At 40.9% G+C, this 19,545-nt stretch overlaps 1 protein-coding gene across 1 annotated transcript in view; it reads right to left on the minus strand.

Moving 5' to 3' along the window:
• Nucleotides 1-19,545, minus strand: part of TICRR (TOPBP1 interacting checkpoint and replication regulator) — a 50,102-nt gene that overhangs the window by 28,582 nt on the left and 1,975 nt on the right. The window contains exons 2-7 of the mRNA XM_017517476.2: nt 14,449-14,728; nt 12,889-13,130; nt 11,541-11,778; nt 5,209-5,341; nt 2,845-2,984; nt 1,476-1,694 (exon numbers count right to left, since the gene is read on the minus strand). Of these exons, the coding sequence (XP_017372965.1) occupies nt 1,476-1,694; nt 2,845-2,984; nt 5,209-5,341; nt 11,541-11,778; nt 12,889-13,130; nt 14,449-14,728 (1,252 nt within the window). The remainder of the gene's footprint in view (nt 1-1,475; nt 1,695-2,844; nt 2,985-5,208; nt 5,342-11,540; nt 11,779-12,888; nt 13,131-14,448; nt 14,729-19,545) is intronic.

Below are 19,545 nucleotides of genomic sequence, written 5' to 3' on the forward strand. Positions count from 1 at the left end.
AAAAAAAAAAAAAAAAAAAAAAAAAAAAAAAAAAAAAAGCCAAATCAAACAAAACTCTACAGCAAGATTGAGCAATTAAAGAGAGAGAGACAGAGAGAGAAGGTATAAATATTAGACATTAAAAAAAGGAGGAATTCAAAATACTATTAGAAGTGAGGTCTACTTTTGTTTCCATAAAGGTATCCAGTTGTTCCAGCATCATTTATTGAAAATATTATCTTTCTCATGGAATTATTGGGGCCCCTTTGTAAAAAATTATTTTACCACCATTGTGCAGGTTTATTTCTGACAGAATCTAGACCAGAAATGATGATCCTGCCACACTGTCTTCAGTACTGTTGTTTCTGCCTTCCCTTGCATTATCATCCACATTTCACACACCTTTACTAGCCCATTAAAGGTGTTCTGTCCCATTCAAACACATTATCATCTACGGTTCTTACATTCCACAGAAAAAAAAAAAAAAAACTTTCACTCCAGAATTTTCAAAAGCACTCAGAGATGACATCAAAACATAGCACAATTCAAATTATTATTTTTTTTTTTAAAAAAGGACAGAAGGCCAGGCTTGGTGGCTCACGCCTATAATCCCAGCACTTTGGGAGACCAAGGCGGGTGGATGATGGGGTCAGGAAATCTAGAACATCCTGGCTAACGTGGTAAAACCCTGTCTCTACTAAAAAATACAAAAAACTAGCCGGGCATGGCGGTGTGTGCCTGCAATTTCAGCTACTGGGGAGGCTGAGGCAAAGAATCACTTGAACCTGGGAGATGGAGGTTATAGTAAATCGAGATTGAGCCATTGCACTCCAGCCTGGTGACAGAGCGAGACTGCATCTCAAAAAAAAAAAAAAAAAAAAAAGCCAAGAAAAAAATAGGAAAATAGAAGCTGCTGTTTTAAATTATTCCCGCTTTTGAAAGATGTCACCTAACCTAGCCCTAGGTGACTCATGAACCCTTTGTTTTCTCCCTTTATTCACAAATGTAAAACTTCTTTCACCATCTGTCCTATGCCCAAGCCATGGCCCTTTTGCTTGGTGACTGCTTATGTGAATTCTTCATCTGGAATGCTCCTTTACCTTTCTGCCTTCTAACTCTGCCCATTCCTGGAAGTCTTGCCTGGACTCCAGTGGTTCCTAGAAGCCTCTGCAGTTATCCAGCCCTCATCTTCCCTAGTCTGGTCTTTACTTCCCAAATGGGCTTGTATTTTCTTAGACTTTTGGCTCTCTTATTAGTTTTATATATATATATATTTGTGTGTGTGTGTGTGTGTGTGTGTGTGTGTGTATGTATATTTATTAGTTCATTTTGTAGCTAGATTATAAATCTAAGAATAGGACATTATCTTATTATTTACTGTACTCACCATAACACCTTTTTGGGCATGAGCAGATAGCCAATAAACTATGGGGTATGACTAAAATTTATCTTTAAAAAAGAAGTATATAAAAGTAATTATAGACTAAGTGGAATACCTTTAGGTTTAGAACTTCTTAGTGTTCTTCCTCTGTCTTCCAGTTTATCTGCTGTTCTCCCACTGGCTATCTTTTGGGTTCCCTTCTCTGCAGCCACATCCGGACTGCCATCTGGATGTAACTTCTGGGCCTTCACGTTCAGCCTTGCAACATTCAGCATCTTTAAGGAACGGCACATGGTATTCATCTTCTGTCTCACTGGAGTACGAGGGACACCTCCTACCAAAGCATCAGAGGAGGGAAAGTAAATTACCTTCCACTTTTGTGGAATCAAGAACGACTTTAATTCAGATTACTGTGAAATAATATCAAAATTAAAAATTTAAAAAAAAAAAAAAAAAGAATATCAAAATGAAGCATAAAGCATATTCCTCCAGAATGATTTGACTTGGGAAGTTCTTGCATCTCTTTCTGCCCACACACAGAATAGAAAGAGAACCTTTCTTTTAACTGAGTTATAGGAACTAAACATCTCAATGTGATTGGGGTTTTTTTTTCCATAAGGCAAATGCCAAATAGACTTATTTTGGTGTTACCCAGTGGCCACAGGAGTATAATGAAACTTTTCTGAATGACAATTTAGCAGTCTACATAAAGAGCCAGTTTTCATACCCTGACACAGTTATTGTTCTTAGAAACTTCTGCTAAGGTAATTACTTAAAAAAACAAATTATATATGGCCAGGTGCGGTGGCTAACGCCTATAATCCCAATACTTTGGGAGGCCGAGGCAGGCAGATCACAAGGTCAAGAGTTCCAGACCAGCTTGGCTAATATGGTGAAACACCATCTCTACTAAAAATATAAAAATTAGCCAGGTGTGGTACAGGGGTTGCCTGCAGTCCCAGCTACTTGGGAGGCTGAGGCATGAGAATCGCTTGAACCTGGGAGGCAGGGATTGCAGTTGCCGTGCCTGGGCGACACAGTGAGACTCTGTCTCAAAAATAAATAAATAAATAAATAAAATTATATGCATAATGTTTACCACAGTATTATTTATAATGATGAAAACTAAAAACAATCTTAATGTTCAACAATATAAGAATTTTGTAAATTTACTTAAGCAATGAGGTAAAATAATATCTAAAAAGGCAAGGTAGCAGAAGAAAAAACACTTATAAGCAGAACACAAAGTTGTATTTGAATTTCTATCATAATTAAAAATGAAGACAGTTTATTCATTAGACAGGCAAAACCAGGTGATTTTTGAAAATCACTACTGAACTAATAATTATTTTAAAATGTGAAATATAAAAATTTGTCCTTCTTTATTTAGTTACCATTTCAACCTCATTTCAGGGAATCCCATCTTTCAAAATGTACAGTCTCAAAAAAGAATGCCTTAAGAAACAGCCTTTCTAGGTGCATACGTTTCTTTTTGCTGTCTTCTTGATGAGCTCCAGTGAATTCTTCACGAAATTTTCTCTGGTAGAGCTCGGCAAGGCAATGTGTTAATTCACCTTCAGTTTTGGAAAACTCTTCCTTATTAGCTGAGGCAGCCTGTAGTAACCTGTAAAATCAAGATGTCTAAAATGAAACCAAAATTCTAACTTTGCAAAAAGCTTTAGAAATAAACAACACAACAACGAAATACCACTATCCTCTAAAAAGCTAACCAAAATATGTCCCCACAAGATGCCTTCAAAAATGTATTTTCTTAGGAGAGAAAATATCCCTTCTCTCATTTTTTATTTGAATGAATGCAGGAACCAAACCTGTCTTGTTAACAAAATCATTGGCCATTACATACAATATTGACTTTTATTAGTACGATTCTTCATGAGTTAGAGTACAAGTCTCATTATGGCAACTATTTCACTTCAGGTTTCCACAGTTATTTTTTACTCAGTTTCCATATATCAAAGTACAAAATGATGTTAATACAGTATAGTAAGTATTGCAATGACTTCGAATAATTCCTTCACGTTGTAATAAATTAATTTGAAATTGATGAGAAGAGGAAGAAGTAGGACAGGCAGGAGGGGTGATTAGTAATTAAATGCTTTTCCACCTAGAGCTAAATATCTATCATTAAGGAAACATGAAAATGGCACAACATTCGAAATGTGTTATTTGTATTTTAGTATATTCCATTATCTGATTTATCTTATTAAAAAGCAGAAGAAAGTTATGATGACATTAGTTGAATAGGTATCACAGGGTGCAATGTGTTGAGTCTATTGGCTTCATCCATATAGCCAATATCAAACAGATTAATCCTCCCTAAGTGCGCTGGTGCTCTGTAACTCTGGTTGCTGCAACCTCCACCTCCTGAGTTCCAGTGAATCTTGTGCCTCGGCCTCCTGAGTAGCTGGGATTACAGATGTGTGGCACCACGCCAGGCTAATTTTTTTTGTATTTTTAGTAGAGACAGGTTTTACCATGTTGGCCAGGCTGGTCTTGAACCCCTGACCAAGTGATTCACTGGCGTCGGCCTCCAAAAATACTGGGGTTACAGGTGTGAGCCATCACATTAGGCCTGGATTTTCTATAAAGACAATCATACTATCTTCAAACACTTCAATATTTATACCTCATAAAAATACTTAGAGATAATTTTAAACAATAACATGGGCCACATGTATACATTAAAAACTACAAAACACTGAGGGAGATTAAAGAAAGACCTAAATAAAGGAATAGCTGCACCATGTTCATGGATCAGAAGACTCAATATTGTTAAGGTGTCAGTTCTTCCCATTTATCTATGGTTCGATTCACTCCCAGAGTTCAACAGATTTTTGTGTGCATGGAAATTGACATGCTGATTCTAAAGTTTATATAAAAATGCAAAGTATCTAAAATAACCAAAGCAATTGTAAAAAAAAAAAACAAAACCAAAGTTTAGAGGACTTACACTACCTGATTTAGTGCCTAGCATTATAAAGCTACAGTATATGGTATGGCTATAATGCAATATTGAAGATAATGTGGTATTAACATAGCTTCTGGACTCTACTCTGTTTAGAAATCAATCTACACAATGGTAGCCAACTGATTTTTGCCAAGGTGCCACGGTAAATCAGTGGGAAAGGACAGTCTTTTAACAAATGGTGTTGGAACAATTTTATATCTGTGTGGAGAAAAATGTCAATCATAACTCTTAATAATAGTTTGAATTTCTGCTATATCATTTACATTTCTAACATTGTTTGTCTTTTAATTGCTCAATCTTGCTATAGATTATTTTATTTGGCTCTTCAAAGAACCATCTTTTGCTTCTCTTGATCACTATTGTTTATTTGTTTTCTATTTAATTAATTTCTGTTCTTATCTTTACTGCTTTCCTTCTTTTGTAGTGTGGAGGTTACTCTGCTGTTTACTTCTCATGTTGGCTTCTTAGTAATTGGTTAACTTTTTTCTTTACAATAGTCTGCAAATACGTAGGTATAAATCAGCTGCATTATTCAAGTTTGCTGTTTTCTATTTGCATTGATACTTAGTTCTAAATATTTTCTCACTTCTGTAATACAAGGGAGTGTTTACTTATATTTAACTTGACAAATTTCTTTGGTAACTTTTTAAGAATTTTTGGCATGTATATATTTATACGTTGCTAACATTATCTAGCTAACATACTCTCACATACTAAGCATGGGAGTGTTTTATTTTTATAACTAGTTTTTAATATTATTAAATTATACTCAGAGAATGTGGTCTGTTAAGAAAAAAGAAACAGATAACTGAAAGTTGATTTTAATAATAAGTACCAGAGATATAAAAAAAAGTTTTACCCAAATGACTCCATCAAATCTGAACTGGCACCACTGATGTTACAGAAAGGAAACCACTTTTCCACAACGGCTGGACTCCAGGGAGTGGTACGGTCAAGCTCCTGCTGCACCCACTCTGGAACAGGAGAAGCTACTGGAGCAAAGGAACAGAGGCAGGAGAGGAAAAGGCATGAGAACCAAAGCAGAGAATTCCAAGTACTTGCTCCTCCTGTGGGCTGACTGCATTCCTCCCAAGGACACATGAAGTGCATGGGTAACATTTGTTCTCCGGCACCACAAACTGCTACAGGCCTAAGTGGTAAATAAAAAATACTTCTGAAAAACGAACAGACACAATTTAAAGTCTTTTATTCTTATTACTGGCTATAAATCCTCTCATTTCTGAAATGTTCCTCTAAGCAGGTTAAAAAAATATATTGTTCTTATTTATTTATTTATTTATTTACTTTTGAAATGGAGTTTCACTCTTCTTGCCCAGGCTGGAGTGCAATGGTGTGATCTTGGCTTACTGCAACCTCCGCCTCCCAGGTTCAAGCAATTCTCCTGCCTCAGCCTCCAGAGTAGCTGGGATTACAGGCATGCGACACCCCGCCCAGCTAATTTTGTATTTTTAGTAGAGATGGGGTTCTCCATATTGGTCAGGCTGGTCTTGAACTCTGGACCTCAGGTGATCCACCCTCCTCAGCCTCCCAAAGTGCTGGGATTACAGGCTTGAGCCACTGTGCCTGGCCCTGTTCTCAAAAATGGCTTTGTACAAGAATAATATATAGTAACAAAACTGCAGAATATCACAATTCTGTTGCACTGGGTGGGTAAATTGGAAATAGGAAGATGTGGCTCTGTGTTGGGGAGTCTAAGGGCAGAAGGCACTCTTAAAATAAGCCAGATGGAGGAGGCAGTTGGGGGAACAGTAACAGAAACTTCAGTGAACTCAGATCCATCTAAGACACCAGACAAATAAAATGTTAGACATTAATGAAGTCTTGGGGTAAAAACCCAAATACTTAAAATATATTCAAACTTTTTGAGATAACCAAGTTCTAGGCCTTCTTTCAGTAAGAGGATTCAGAGATAAATACACTGCCAGCTTTGAAAGGAGCTCCCAGTATAGGAAGCATAGATCTGTTCTTGTGAAGTCACGGAGATACGCATAAATGTTTAGCACATGCTGACTCTGTCTAGATGGGTAAGGAAGGTCTCATGGAAAATGCAATATTTGGGCTAGGTACTAATGTGTAAAAAGGACTTCACCCAGATGGAGCATGGTGGGGAGACTGGACAATAACCCAGCACACTGATTCATAACCTGGAAGAAACTGTGGGCCACGCCAGAGCAGAGAGTACCAGTAAGATACTGCAGTTCCTCCTTTACCAAGTTCCAAAATACAGTTTTCTGAGCTGCTTCCAAGACTATATACATAGTTAAGATACAGTCTGTTCTACAATACCCTTTTTCTGCAGTACGAATAGCCTACACACAATTGGTAAGGTAGTGACATTAGTACAAAATATTACATTGCTTTCGTTGACATGTGATCATTCCTAATGTGCTAATATTTTATACCACCAAGCAGCAGCTGAATTCAAAGTGCACAAACACAACTACACACAGCAAGCCTGAGGAGTGCAGTGCTATACACTATGCCCTTTCAACCCACACTCTTCCTTGGCTGTCTGGCCTCGTGCTCTTTCCTAAAAGTGCTTATGAGGCAGTTTCCTATCTTTGTCTTTGGTCCCTGTCTCCATAATACCACAGCCTCAACCCTTCCATCATACCAGCTTCACCTGTCTTTGAAAGGATGAGGTATATTTATTACGGAGTTTACTTATTATGAATTTAATGTGTCTTTTAACTGAACTAGAATTTGCATTAGGATTGCATGAGTTTTTTTTTTTGTTTTTTTTGGGACGGAGTTTCACTCTTGTTACCCAGGCTGGAGTGCAATGGCGCGATCTCGGCTCACCGCAACCTCCGCCTCCTGGGTTCAGGCAATTCTCCTGCCTCAGCCTCCTGAGTAGCNGGGATTACAGGCACGCGCCACCATGCCCAGCTAATTTTTTGCATTTTTAGTAGAGATGGGGTTTCACCATGCAGACCAGGATGGTCTCGATCTCTTGACCTCGTGATCCACCCGCCTCGGCCTCCCAAAGTGCTGGGATTACAGGCTTGAGCCACCGCGCCCGGCCGAGTTTTTTTGTTTTTAATTGAGACAGGGTCTTGCCATGTTGCCCAGGCTGGTCTTGGACTCCTGGGCTCAAGCAATCTTCCTGCCTCAGACTCTGGGGGAGCTGGGATTACAGGCACATGTCCCCACAGTCAGGATTGCCTTAGTTTTTGTTACAACCAAAGATTTTTGAGAAGTCTGCCCCAACTGTAGTTTTCCCAAAGATATTAATTTTAGTGTAAGATTTTGTAGAATTCTTTAAACAAAAGAAATTTCACACCACATGACAGCATAAATGCCTATAATCATTACAAAATTCAGACAAGGGCAGTAAAGGTCCATGAGAATAAATATGAGAGGACAGTTTTTTCTCAAGTCATTGTATGCTAGATTGGAGGAGAAAGGCCAGAAATACATTCCTCAGGCATCCAAGTCCCAAGCCTCCCTCTACATGGAGAGAGAGTGCCCCTCAGAGTTACATGCACCTCTTCCAGCAAATGTCAAGCAGGAGCACCATGCTAAAAACAAGGCTGACCTCCACTGGCTACCTGGGCAGGGCTTTAGCAGGAGCCCTGGGCCCTCAGCGTTAGATGCCCTCCTTCTAGTCTCCATGCCTACATGGGCAGGAGTGTGGGTGGGCCAAACATCCACCCTTCTTACCCCTCAAACTCATAGGCTCAGCAACATAGCTGCCTTAAAACCACCAGGAATCGATTCCATGCTCCCCCGATAGCTGCTTTTTCCTGTCATGCAAAGCGCTAGACCCCAGGCCACTCCAATCTGCCCACTGGAATTCCCTCACTGCTCCTTTCATCTCCTATCCTGTCACCACAGCACAGCTCTTCCACATGTAAAATCCTCCCACCCTGCCCTCTGCAACTCACTGACACTCATCAGCAAAATCCCCCATGTCCTCAATTCCATCTCCTCCTGCCCTGAATACACTGCTTCCCCTGCAGCACTGGAGGGGGTTGACTGCTCCTCTGCCATGCTCCTCTTCCGCTTGGCCCTGAGGTGGGCTGGTAACTGCATTTCCCACCATCTCTTGATCTGTGCTCATTCCTAATGTGCTAATATTTTATACCACCAAGTAGTAGCAGCTGAATTCGAAGCTGAGCTGTGTGTGTAAACCGAACTAAACACAACAAGCCCAGGGATTATTGTAATATTTATCACTGGTCTCCCTGTTTCTAACCCTGCTGGAGAGGGGTGGCTGCTCCCTGACCATGTTCCTCTTCCATTTGGCCCTGAGGTGAGCTGGTATCCTCCCTCTCTCTTCCAGATTATTCTCCCTCTACCTGCTGAAAATAACGACAAAAATCCAGCTCTGAGTCTCACATCAAAGCCTATATTCTCATAGTCATCTAACATGCCTGGATCATCCCCACTCACTCCTCAAAGACTGTTAGCTCCTGACTCACCACCGCAGTCTCTCCAGTACTACTCAGTCTTAACTCTGGATGATTTCAATACACACATTCAAAGCTACCCACACTCTGGCCTCTGTCCCCTCGAATTCCTTGCCTCTGGTGCCCCGTGCATTGCCCTGCCTCAGTCACTTTCTCCTCGGTCACCACCCTCTATGAACTGAGGCATCCCACTCTGACCACCTCTGCTGATTTTCTAGCTCTCTCCTTTGAGTACATTGGTTCCAGAAATCCTGAGACCCCCACAACCCACTGAACAGATTGCCTCTGTCCTTCTATTGTCTTCCCTTCCCTCTTTACGCTGCCTGGTTCCATGGACAAACCCTGTAATCACTTTCTGTTCACACTTTTGAATCCCTGACCCCTCTCCAGCTTCACCACCTCATATGGCAAAATCCCAGTCCTGGTTAATCCAGCTCTGTGCCTACTCTGCAGATGTGCCAGCTGGTAAACGTGTCTGGAGGCAGACAAGCCCACGGAGGGGTCTCGCTTTACCTTCCCAACCATCACAGCAACTGTCTTCCACCTTCCTGCTGTCTTCACCCTCCCAACAGCCACTTCTTCCTGCCCTCTCTCCTCAGCCTCCGGCATCTCCTTAAGTATTCATTTTCAGCAGATGACACATATTCCTAAAGTTCACTAAAAAAACCAGAAGCAATCGGAAGAGACCCCGCACACTCACACCATGTCACTCACCTTGGCATCCCAGCCTTCCCCCAGATGTCACAGATGAACTGTGCTTGTTCCCAACACCGACCCCTCCACTTGCACTTTCTCAGAGCCCTCTAACCAGCAATTCTCTCCAGCCCCTGCATTAATTTTTACCATATTATCGCATCAGCATGCAAAGCAGGCTATTATTATTTCTAAAAATCAAAAACAAAAACCTTGACTCCTCTTCCCTTTCTAGCTACTGTCATTACTCTAACCTCTTTTAGAACAAAACTACTTCAGAAAATTGTCTGCACTTACTGTTTTCCTCTTTTCAGTCTCTCCTGAGCCTATTCTCACTCATGTTTCCCCCTCACAACTCCACCAAAACTGGTATCACAGGCATCCACCGTTGCTCAGTTGAACGTCAGCTTAAGCCTTCATCTTCCTTGACCTATCAGTAGTAAATAACCCAGCCAAGCACTTCCTCTCTTCACTTGGCTTTCAGGGCAGCACACTCTGGGTTTTCTTTACCTCAGGGACTGTCCCCCTTTTGTTTCCTTTGCTGGTTTCTCTCTCCTCATCCCCCGAACCACTTAACACTGACTGGGGTGCAGTGGTTAGTCTTTAGTCCCCTTCTCTTTCTTGTCTTCGCCTATCCCCATGGTGATCTTAATCCATCTCATGGCTTTAAACATCACTGATGACTCCAGTCATCTCCAGTCCAGAAAAATCTCTCAAACTCAAACATGCAGAGTTGATGCCTACTCAGTACCATATTTGGATGCCTAATTAACAACTCAAACTTAACATGCCCCAAACAAATCCTCCAGTCCTCACCACCCCAGCCCCTGCTTCTCCCACAGCCTTCCCCATCTCAGAAGGAAACCGCTTTCTACGAGTAGCTTAGCCCAAAAGTCTCCGGAGTCATTTTCAATTTCCCTATATCTCACTCTACACATTTAATCTAACAGCAAGTTTTGTTGGCTTTACCTTCAAAATATATCCAAAAACTCCAACTACTTTTAACCACCTGCATTTCCCACCCTCTCTTGCCTGGATTATTGCAATATTTCTGACTGGCCTCCTGCTTCTATCCCTGCCTCTCTATGGTCAATTCTCAATATGGCAGCCAGAGTAAGGCTGTTAAAACCTAAGTCAGATTGTGTCACTGCAGAAACTCCCCCAAAGGCTTCCTCTCTTACACAGAGAAAAAGCCAAAGTCTTTTCAATGGCCTGTAAAGCCCTGGCCAGTTTGGTCTGCTGCTGGCTCTCTGACCTCACCTTTCCCAGGCTTCCTTACCACTCCTCTAATACCCTCTGAGCCTTGGCACTCGCTGTTGCCTCTACTAGCAACTCCCTTCCTTCATGCCTTTGCTCAGGTATCATTTTTCAGGAAGGCTTTCTCCGACCACCCTACGTAAAACTGCAACCCCCTACCCTGACATCATTCCTTTGTTCCTACTTTATTACTATAGCTCCTATCTCTTTAGAATAAACCGTAATTTTCCTGACTTATTGTTTTGTCTCCCCTGGCTAGATGGTCACCTCCATGAGAAGAGGTCTTTGTTTTGTTCTCTAATATAGTTCCAGTATCCCAAACAGTGCCTGACATATACAGTAGGTACTCAAATTTGTTGAATACACAAATTAAAGAAATAACAAGTTGATTATATACACATATTTAAATCTATCTGGCATAAATAAGTTTGTAATACTAATATGATACAAACCTTATTTATGCTAGGTAGATTTAGTAGTAACAATGCATTTAGTTACTATAATGCTAGTGGTAACAATGCAATGCAGGGTAGATAGAATCACTACGGTTTTACACGCAGCATTTATTAAATATATTAAAAACCATGACTTTGATTTCAGATTGGCTTCATGAAAACTGCAACTTCCTCAGAATTATTTCAGGAATTCTATAAAAATAACAATTTAAACTGCCTAAAGTATTATAGCTTTCTTTTACCTGTGTTATAACATATTGGGGGTTCTACTAACTGCACGGTGAAAAAATCCTGACGCTGGAAAAGACTACAAACCACCCTAGACTATGCTAGTTACTGGTTCAGGAGCTTACCAGCAGAAGTGGTATCTGCAAGTGAATCATGAGTCTGATTCAACACACCATCCACAACATCTGAGAAAAGGAGGGAAGCTGTGTCCTGGGGGCTGCTGGCCATGGCCATTTGGAGAACATGCCTTTGAAATTCAGCCTCCTTAGTGCGAAACACAGTGAGGACCATAGCATTGGCAGAGAGCGGGGAAATAACTCCAGTGACAGGGGGCCAGCCTTCACCAGGGTCCACATCAGCAACCTATGTGAGAAGTTCTAATTAGTTGAGAATATTACTGTCAATATGCCTAAAGAATGCAGTGTAGTAAAAGACAGAATAACCATTTTCCTAAGGATTACTAACGTGAAAATTATGAAAAAGATAGACTTGATAATTATTAGAGTAGTCCTAATAAAGATTAGGACTCTTTATTAATGACCTAATCTTTCCATTAACAAATAAGTAAAACCCGATATTACCAGGAATATTTGCTAGGTATTTACTATGTGCTCACTGAATCCTCACACTCACCTTGAGGTAAAAATAAGTATTGTCCCCATTTTATAAAGGAGGGATTGAGGCTGAGGCAAAAGTAACCTGTTTAAGGCCTCCTGCTTAGTAAGAGAAGAAGCCAAGCATATGTGACTTTGAAAACCATTCACTTAAGCATGAGGCAGAAATTCCACTTGAGGGATTTATCCAGAACATACAGCAGGCAGCAGAGCTGGGACCTAACCCAGGTCACTGACTCCCCAGCCCAGTGCTCTTTTCTTCAGAGCACACAACTCTTAAAATAGCATCTGTCCAATGACTATCCTATTTTTCTCCAGACTACTTTATAGTGGGAACCAGAATACAGACCCCTCCTGAGAGTATGAAGGCAAAAGACAAATAGGGTAAAGAATTTGCTGGTAGTTTAAAAATAATCATCACCATTAAATCAAATCTGGGTATGTATATGTGCCTTTTCAGAAGACATTTCTCAATCTGTGTAACTACTCTCCAACTACTAAGTTCCACAGACAATTATATTATGACTATTATATTATTATACCTAATTTCACTGTGTAGCAGCTTTTTCTTAAATACTTACATAAAAGTAGTAAATATATAACAGATCACTTAAAAAATAATGAGAAATCACTCATCGCTACCCTGGCCAACTTCTTCTTCCCTATGTATAATTTATCTTAATTGGATTCTCGGTACATGTAATTTTATAAATGATTTCTTCTCTAATGAGCATTGCTGTCATGATACTATAATGTCGACAATACTATTTGCAAAAGCATCATCAGTTTCACTAAGAGTATATCGTGTAGGGCATTTATAAACACACTTATTTCACTTTACCGTATGGAGGATACCTACCAGGTGTAGCTCTTCAGCAGTCAGCCTGCTTACCAGTTGCTGAAATAACAGCCTCTGAGTTGATACGCTCTCCTCTGCACTTTGTAGCATCCAGCTGTCAGTGCCCAAAGTGCTACTTGTCGGGAGAGACCACTGGGCCACTGAGCCTTTTAGAAAAATTCTTACTGGTTTCTGAAAATGTCTCTGATGCATGGCCAAGGGCCCTAGGGTGACTGTCCATGTTTCTTGAATCTCTTTGCCTGCTAGAAATAAAGATTAATTAGACCAAAATGCCAAATTGAAATTTAAAAAAAATTAAAATTCCAATATAAGGAATAGATACTAAAAAGATTTAATAAAAAAATCAAGTTGCCAGTTGAGATACTGCCACTTAGTTGAACACTTCAACCCTTATTCTACTGCCAAGCCATCGTAGCAAGTTCATTTAGCACTACAGGAAAAGCTATAAACAAATGGAATTACAAAGCCAATATGTGATGGCAGAACTTCTCAGAAATTATGACTTAGGAATAAGTATTGAAGGCCAGATGCCGTGGGTCACACCTGTAATCCCAGTGTTTTGGGAGGTCAAGGCCGGAAGATCACTTGAGGTCAGGAGTTAAAGACCAGCCTGGGCAACATGGCAAAACCCTGTCTCTACGAAAACCAAAAAACAAACAAACAAAAAAACACCAAACCAGGTTTGGTGGCTCATGCCTGTAGTCCCAGCTATCCAGGAGGCTGAGGTGGGAAGATCCCTTGAGCCCAGGAGGTTGAGGCTCCAGTGAGCCGCGATCTGAGCTGTGATCGCGCCACTGCACTCCAGCCTGGGTGACAGAGAGGGACCTTGTCTCAGAAAAAATAAGTATTGAAGCAATGTTTACTGCTTATAAGAAAGAAGACACCAATTCTTAAATCCATAAAATACAGTGCATCATATCTTATGAGGAAGTTAAATTCTAAAGCTGTGTAATGAAATTAAACAAAACTACTCTTGAAAATTCCTTAAACTGCACATAATGTTCAATATAGTTTTATGTATATATCTCTATGCATTCATGTGAATATATAATGTATTCAGAAATGAAATTTACCATATAGCAAATCATATGATGAAACAAATTTAATGAAGAGTCCAACATGTTGGCTTTTCCTGCTAACAAGCACGATTTTGGGTTTCCGTAGATCAATTTATTTCTTTTTAGTTGAGCATTGTTTCTATATGGTCTTCAATTTATCAATCTCCTCTATGAGGCAATGAAATCTTATGTACTTGGGCACCTGAATAATATCACCCTACTTTGGGAATAGCTGGGAAACTTTAAAATCAATCATTCACTTGTAAACCCAAGTGAATTCACCTGTACACAGGCTGGCAGTTGTACTGAATTAGAGTTCAAATCTTTCCTATGGTAGCTCTGATTTTGCCTTGATGCCTTTTCATTGTTTCATTACAAGCATCACTGAATACCTGGGCTGTGAGAAATGCCAGAGAGGTTAAGAGCATCTTTGAAGAAATGAATGTCACTGAGATTTACAAAAAACAAAAACAAAAAAACCCTTAAAATATTATTTGCTTACCTTCAATAGGGAGAAATAACATTCCTTCCATCTGTGGAAAGGAGGCCTCATACTCAGGAGAATTATAGAGCAAACGGTTTAAAGTGGCATCAGTTGGCAGTGTTGAAATCCACGGAGAGAGACGAGGTTCACTTGGCAGCTTTTGTTCACCCCTGAGCGGCATTTCCCCAGCTTTAGCAAAGTCCCAGCTGAAAGATTCGGATGGCAAGACAGTGCCACCTCCGTGGTGGAGCAGCTCACAAACAGTCCAGTACCCAAGGTGGTCTGGGGATTCCCACAACTAAAATAAAATGACAGACAACCTCAGGTTACTGTAAATTAGGCATTCACAAATAAAGATAAAGGAAACCAGGAGAAAGTACAGTTGATACCAATTAAAGGATCGCATTATATAACCCGTATATTTGCTAAGCTAAATAGAAATAATGGCCAGTATCCAGTTACTGTGCAGCCCCAGAACATAATTACTACCTAATATGCCTTTGAGAAAGCATTCATTTAGTAAAAATACCACCTCATTTATGTCTTCACTCAAGGAACAGAACGAAGTGACACAAATCACTGGATATAAATCATAAAATATTGGAACACAGAACCATTATACATTAATAAAAATTACTTTTTTAAAAAGTCAGTCTTGACCTGTCACCCAGGCTGGAGTGCAGTGGTGCAATCTCGGTTCACTGCAACCTCCACCTCTCGGGTTCAAGCAATTCTCCTGTCTTAGCCTCCTAAGTAGCTGGGATTACAGGCATGCACCACCATGCTGGCCTAATTTTTGTATATTTAGTAGAGGCGGGGTTTCACCATGTTGGCCAGGCTGGTCTCAGATTCCTGACCTCAAGTGATCTGCCCGCCTTGTTCTCCCAAAGTTCTAGGACTACAGGCGTGAGCCACTGTGCCCGGCCTATTAATAAAAATAATTCTGTCCTATATAGCACAGCACAAAGGCCAGGTGTCATGGGAGTGAGGCAGGAGCATCTCCCCCCAGATGGTGGCCATCGCTCTGACTTGCCCACCCACAGGCCTGTGCGGAGACCAAACTGCGGCCTCGTCGCATCTTTTGCCCGAACTCTTACCATAGCCTATAAAGTCTGTCCTCTGCCTCTAATCTTTCCTCCATGGTGCTCTAAGTATTCTTCCAAATCACTTCTCTGAAATTCTGAAAGTAATAAAGTAACTCTTGAGCATAATCACAAAGCCCTTCACAAACCAACGCTAAACCACCTTTTGGACACACTGTCTTCTACCCTCATCCGTCCCCACTCCTTCTAGGCATATTAAACCCTTTGCTATTTCCTGAACATGCCACATTTTAAGGCTTCCATGTTTTTGCTGATTTGTATTTCCTGTGCCTCCTCTTCCCTTTTCACCAACTGAATGGTTATTACACTTCTGCATCTGGCTCAAATTCTGCTCTCTTTGTAAAAGCCCTGCTTCCCTCCCTCACACACAGCTGGCTCTTCAGTCAACCTTCTTTAAACAAACTTTTATTCACCAACCTCTATGTGCCATATCTAGGATCTTGAAGTGAGGAGTGGGGTGAATAAAATATAAAATATTTAATCCGGCATCACAATATAACAATATTCAGCTACTATGGGAATACAAAGGAGGAGCATATCCCTTAGAATATGTTCATCAAGCCAGTTTACAATTATAAACTATAAATCGCTATGTGACTATGAGGAATTCGAACTAGAAGGGTCTTGCAAGTCAACTGGGGGTCAATTCTCAAACTTTCTATTATTGTCAAGTTCAAAGACAAGCAGGGAATTGTCCACAGTCAGAGCAAGGCAATGATAGAGCTGTTCAAGAACCCAGGACTGTACTGAATAGACTGCTTTTATTTATTTTTAGTTTTTGAGACAGGGTCTTGCTCTGTTGCCCAGGCTGGAGTGCAGTGGCATGAACATGGCTCACTGCAGCATTGACTTTTTGGACTCAAGCAATCCTCTCGCCCCAGGCTCCTGAGTAGCTGGGAGTACAGGCGTGTGCCACCATACCTGGCTAACTTTCGTATTTTTTGTAGAGATGGGGTCTCACCATGTTGCCCAGGTTGGTCTCAAACTCCTGGGTGCAAGAGATCCTCCTGTCTCAGCCTTCCAAACCTGGGATTACAGGTAGTAGCCACTGGGCCTGGCCTAGACTGCTTTTAAAATTCAGATCATGACCATCTGATGGACTTTGATAGATTCCTTGATGGATTGAGTGGTTTATGATCAGCATTCAAAACAACAAAACAAAAGCTCCCATGTAATGAAGATAAACAATGTATTGGAGCACATTATCTTCTAATCTGTCTAAACTTTTGTTTCAGTTATGCATATCAATCTGGAAAATGCTGTATTAGATTAACCAATTAATTAGTATGTGCTGTTACCATCTGTGTCTATGCTCACTGCTATGGAGAGAATGGTAACCTAGTTCAGAGGCCATAGATCCTGATTAGGATTTTCTGCCAAAGGGACACAAAAATTTTGTTGAAGTTGTTTCAGCCAGAGGGTCAGCCAGGAAAAACAAAAGAAAACCCTGCTAATCAAATGAAAAGTTAAGATGTAACTTTATGGTCCGGCGTGGTGGCTAATGCCTGTAATCCCAGCACTTTGAGGGCCGAGGTGGGTGGATTACCTGAGGTCAGAAGTTCGAGACCAGCCTGGCCAACATGGTGAAACCCTGTCTCTACTGCAAATACAAAAATTAGCAGGGCCTGGTGGTGGGTGCCTGTAATCTCAGCTACCTGGGAGGCTGAGGCAGCAGAATCACTTGAACCTGGAGGCAGAGGTTGCAGTGAGCCAAGATTGCATCACTGCACTCCAGCCTAGGTGACAAGAGCGAAACTCTGTCTTGAAAAAAAAAAAATAAAGAAAGAAAAAAAGATGTAACTTTAATAAGTGTTGAAAAGGACATTAAGTTTCTATTAGAAAGTAATACGTGCATGCCTTAGTCTGTTTAATGTTGCTTACAACAGAACAGCTGAAACTGGTAATTTATAAAGAAAAGGAATTTAATTCTTACAGTTTTGGAGGCTGAGAAGTCCAAGGTCAGGGGGCTGCACTTGATGAAGTCCTTCTTGATGGTGGGAACTCAGGCACAGCATGGCGAGGAGGCTGAGCAAGTGAGCTCAGCACTTTCTTCCTCTTTTTATAGTCACCAATCCCACTCCCATGACACCCATCACTCCATGAGTTTTGGACCGGACAAATAAACAATATCATACATATGATTTTAAAAAATACAGCCTGTAATCCCAGCACTTTGGGAGGCCACGGCGGGCAGATCACCTGAGGTCAGGAGTTGAAGATCAGCCTGGCCAACATGGTGAAACCCCATCTCTATTAAAAATAGAAAAATTAGCTAGGCATGGTGGTGCATGCCTATAATCCCAGCTCCTTGGGAGGCTGAGGCAGGAGAATTGCTTACACCTGGGAGGCAGAGGTTGCAGTGAGGTGAGATTACACCACTGTACTGTAGCCTGTGCGACAGAGCGAGACACCACCTCAAAAAAATAAACAAAAATACAAACAGTATACTACAGAGTATGGTCATATTTTTCATTCATATGCATATTATAGGGTAAGTGACAGGCATGTCCTAGTGGTAGTTTCAAATTTGGAAATTTATAAATGTCCACTAGCCTATAAGCTCCAAGAGAGGGACCACATCTGTTTGATTCCTTAGCATACCTGGCAGGTATGAAACAAACATGTGTTGAATAAATCAAAGACATACAGTTGAAAATGTGTCAGAGGTCTCTCACCCTCCATCCTAACCTTTATCTTTGCAAATATGATATCCTGTTTTACGTGTTTGGATTCCTCCACTTCTAGTGGAAGTCCGGGTTCTGTTTCTCCTAGTTCTGCTTGCCCGACTGTGAGCTTCCTCCAAGGCAGGACCTGGATTTTCTCTTCTTCCTTTCTCCCCACTCCTGTATGGAGCACTCACCAAGGACCTAAACCTTCCTTTTGCTTCCATAGCATGGCTGGGCAGAGGATTTTGAATAGGAAATGATAGACCTTCAGCAGAAGAAAATCCAGGAAACCTTGAGTATCTGATGGGCATTTTTTTAGGGGAAACATAGCAGATGTGAGAAGGGAAGCCTCAGAGAAGAGCCATCCCCTCAGTTGAAGGGATCCTTAAAAAGATCCAGTCAACCCACTTATTTCAATGCTATCCAAAAAAAAAAAAAAGAGAAAGAGACAAAGAATCTCCAAGAACCATCAAGCTCCATCTGCTAACTTATTTCCAGCTAGTATTGACATAATACAATTCCAGATGAAAGTCTTTGATATCAATTGTTTGCAAATAAGCAGTGTGCTGTATACAGTGTTTAAGGCCTGACTAGTTGCCTTAAATTTTAGTATTTCTAGGATTCCATTTTCCCTGTCAAATGTTTACCATCCCCTTAAACACTTTTTGTCTTTTCCTTTTCTTCTTTGACAAACCACTGCTGTCTTATTTTGCATTTGCCACGCCTTTGGGCTTTGTATGTGAAGGCACTTTGAAAATCTGAACACACCATATCATTATTTAAATACTTGCTCATTTTCCATCTGTAATCTTGCAATTTAACTCACTCCTGGGTTAGTGACATGTATTTCCATTAAGTGGAATTGAATTTTTCACCTGGTGAAGCCACCTTTCAAAGCCTTCCCATTAATTCATTAGAACAAAATTCACACTTACGACCTCGACCTACAGGTGGGCCTCTCCTTGCTGACTAGGTCTCAGCACTCCTTGCCTTTTTGTTTCTGAAACAAACAGAGTTCATTTCCAGTTGAAATGCTTACATCTGCTCCTCTCTTCACCTGGAATGTTCTTTACCTACCTTGAGTTCCTCTTCCTTCACCATTCAATTATCTGCTCAAAAAGGCCTTCCCCGCGGGCGCTATGGCTCACACTTGTAATCCTAGCACTTTGGGAGGCTGAGGCCGATGGATTGCCGAAACTCAGGAGTTCGACACCAGCCTGGCCAACATGGTGAAACTGTCTCTACTAAAAATACAAAAAATTAGCCGGACGTGGTGGCACCTGATTGTAATCCAAGCTACTTGGGAGGCTGCAGCAGGAGAATTGCTTGAACCTGGAGGTGGAGGT

This window comes from Cebus imitator, unplaced genomic scaffold, assembly GCF_001604975.1.
Source record: "Cebus imitator isolate Cc_AM_T3 unplaced genomic scaffold, Cebus_imitator-1.0 Scaffold19, whole genome shotgun sequence".
NCBI classification, from domain to species: Eukaryota; Metazoa; Chordata; class Mammalia; order Primates; family Cebidae; genus Cebus; species Cebus imitator.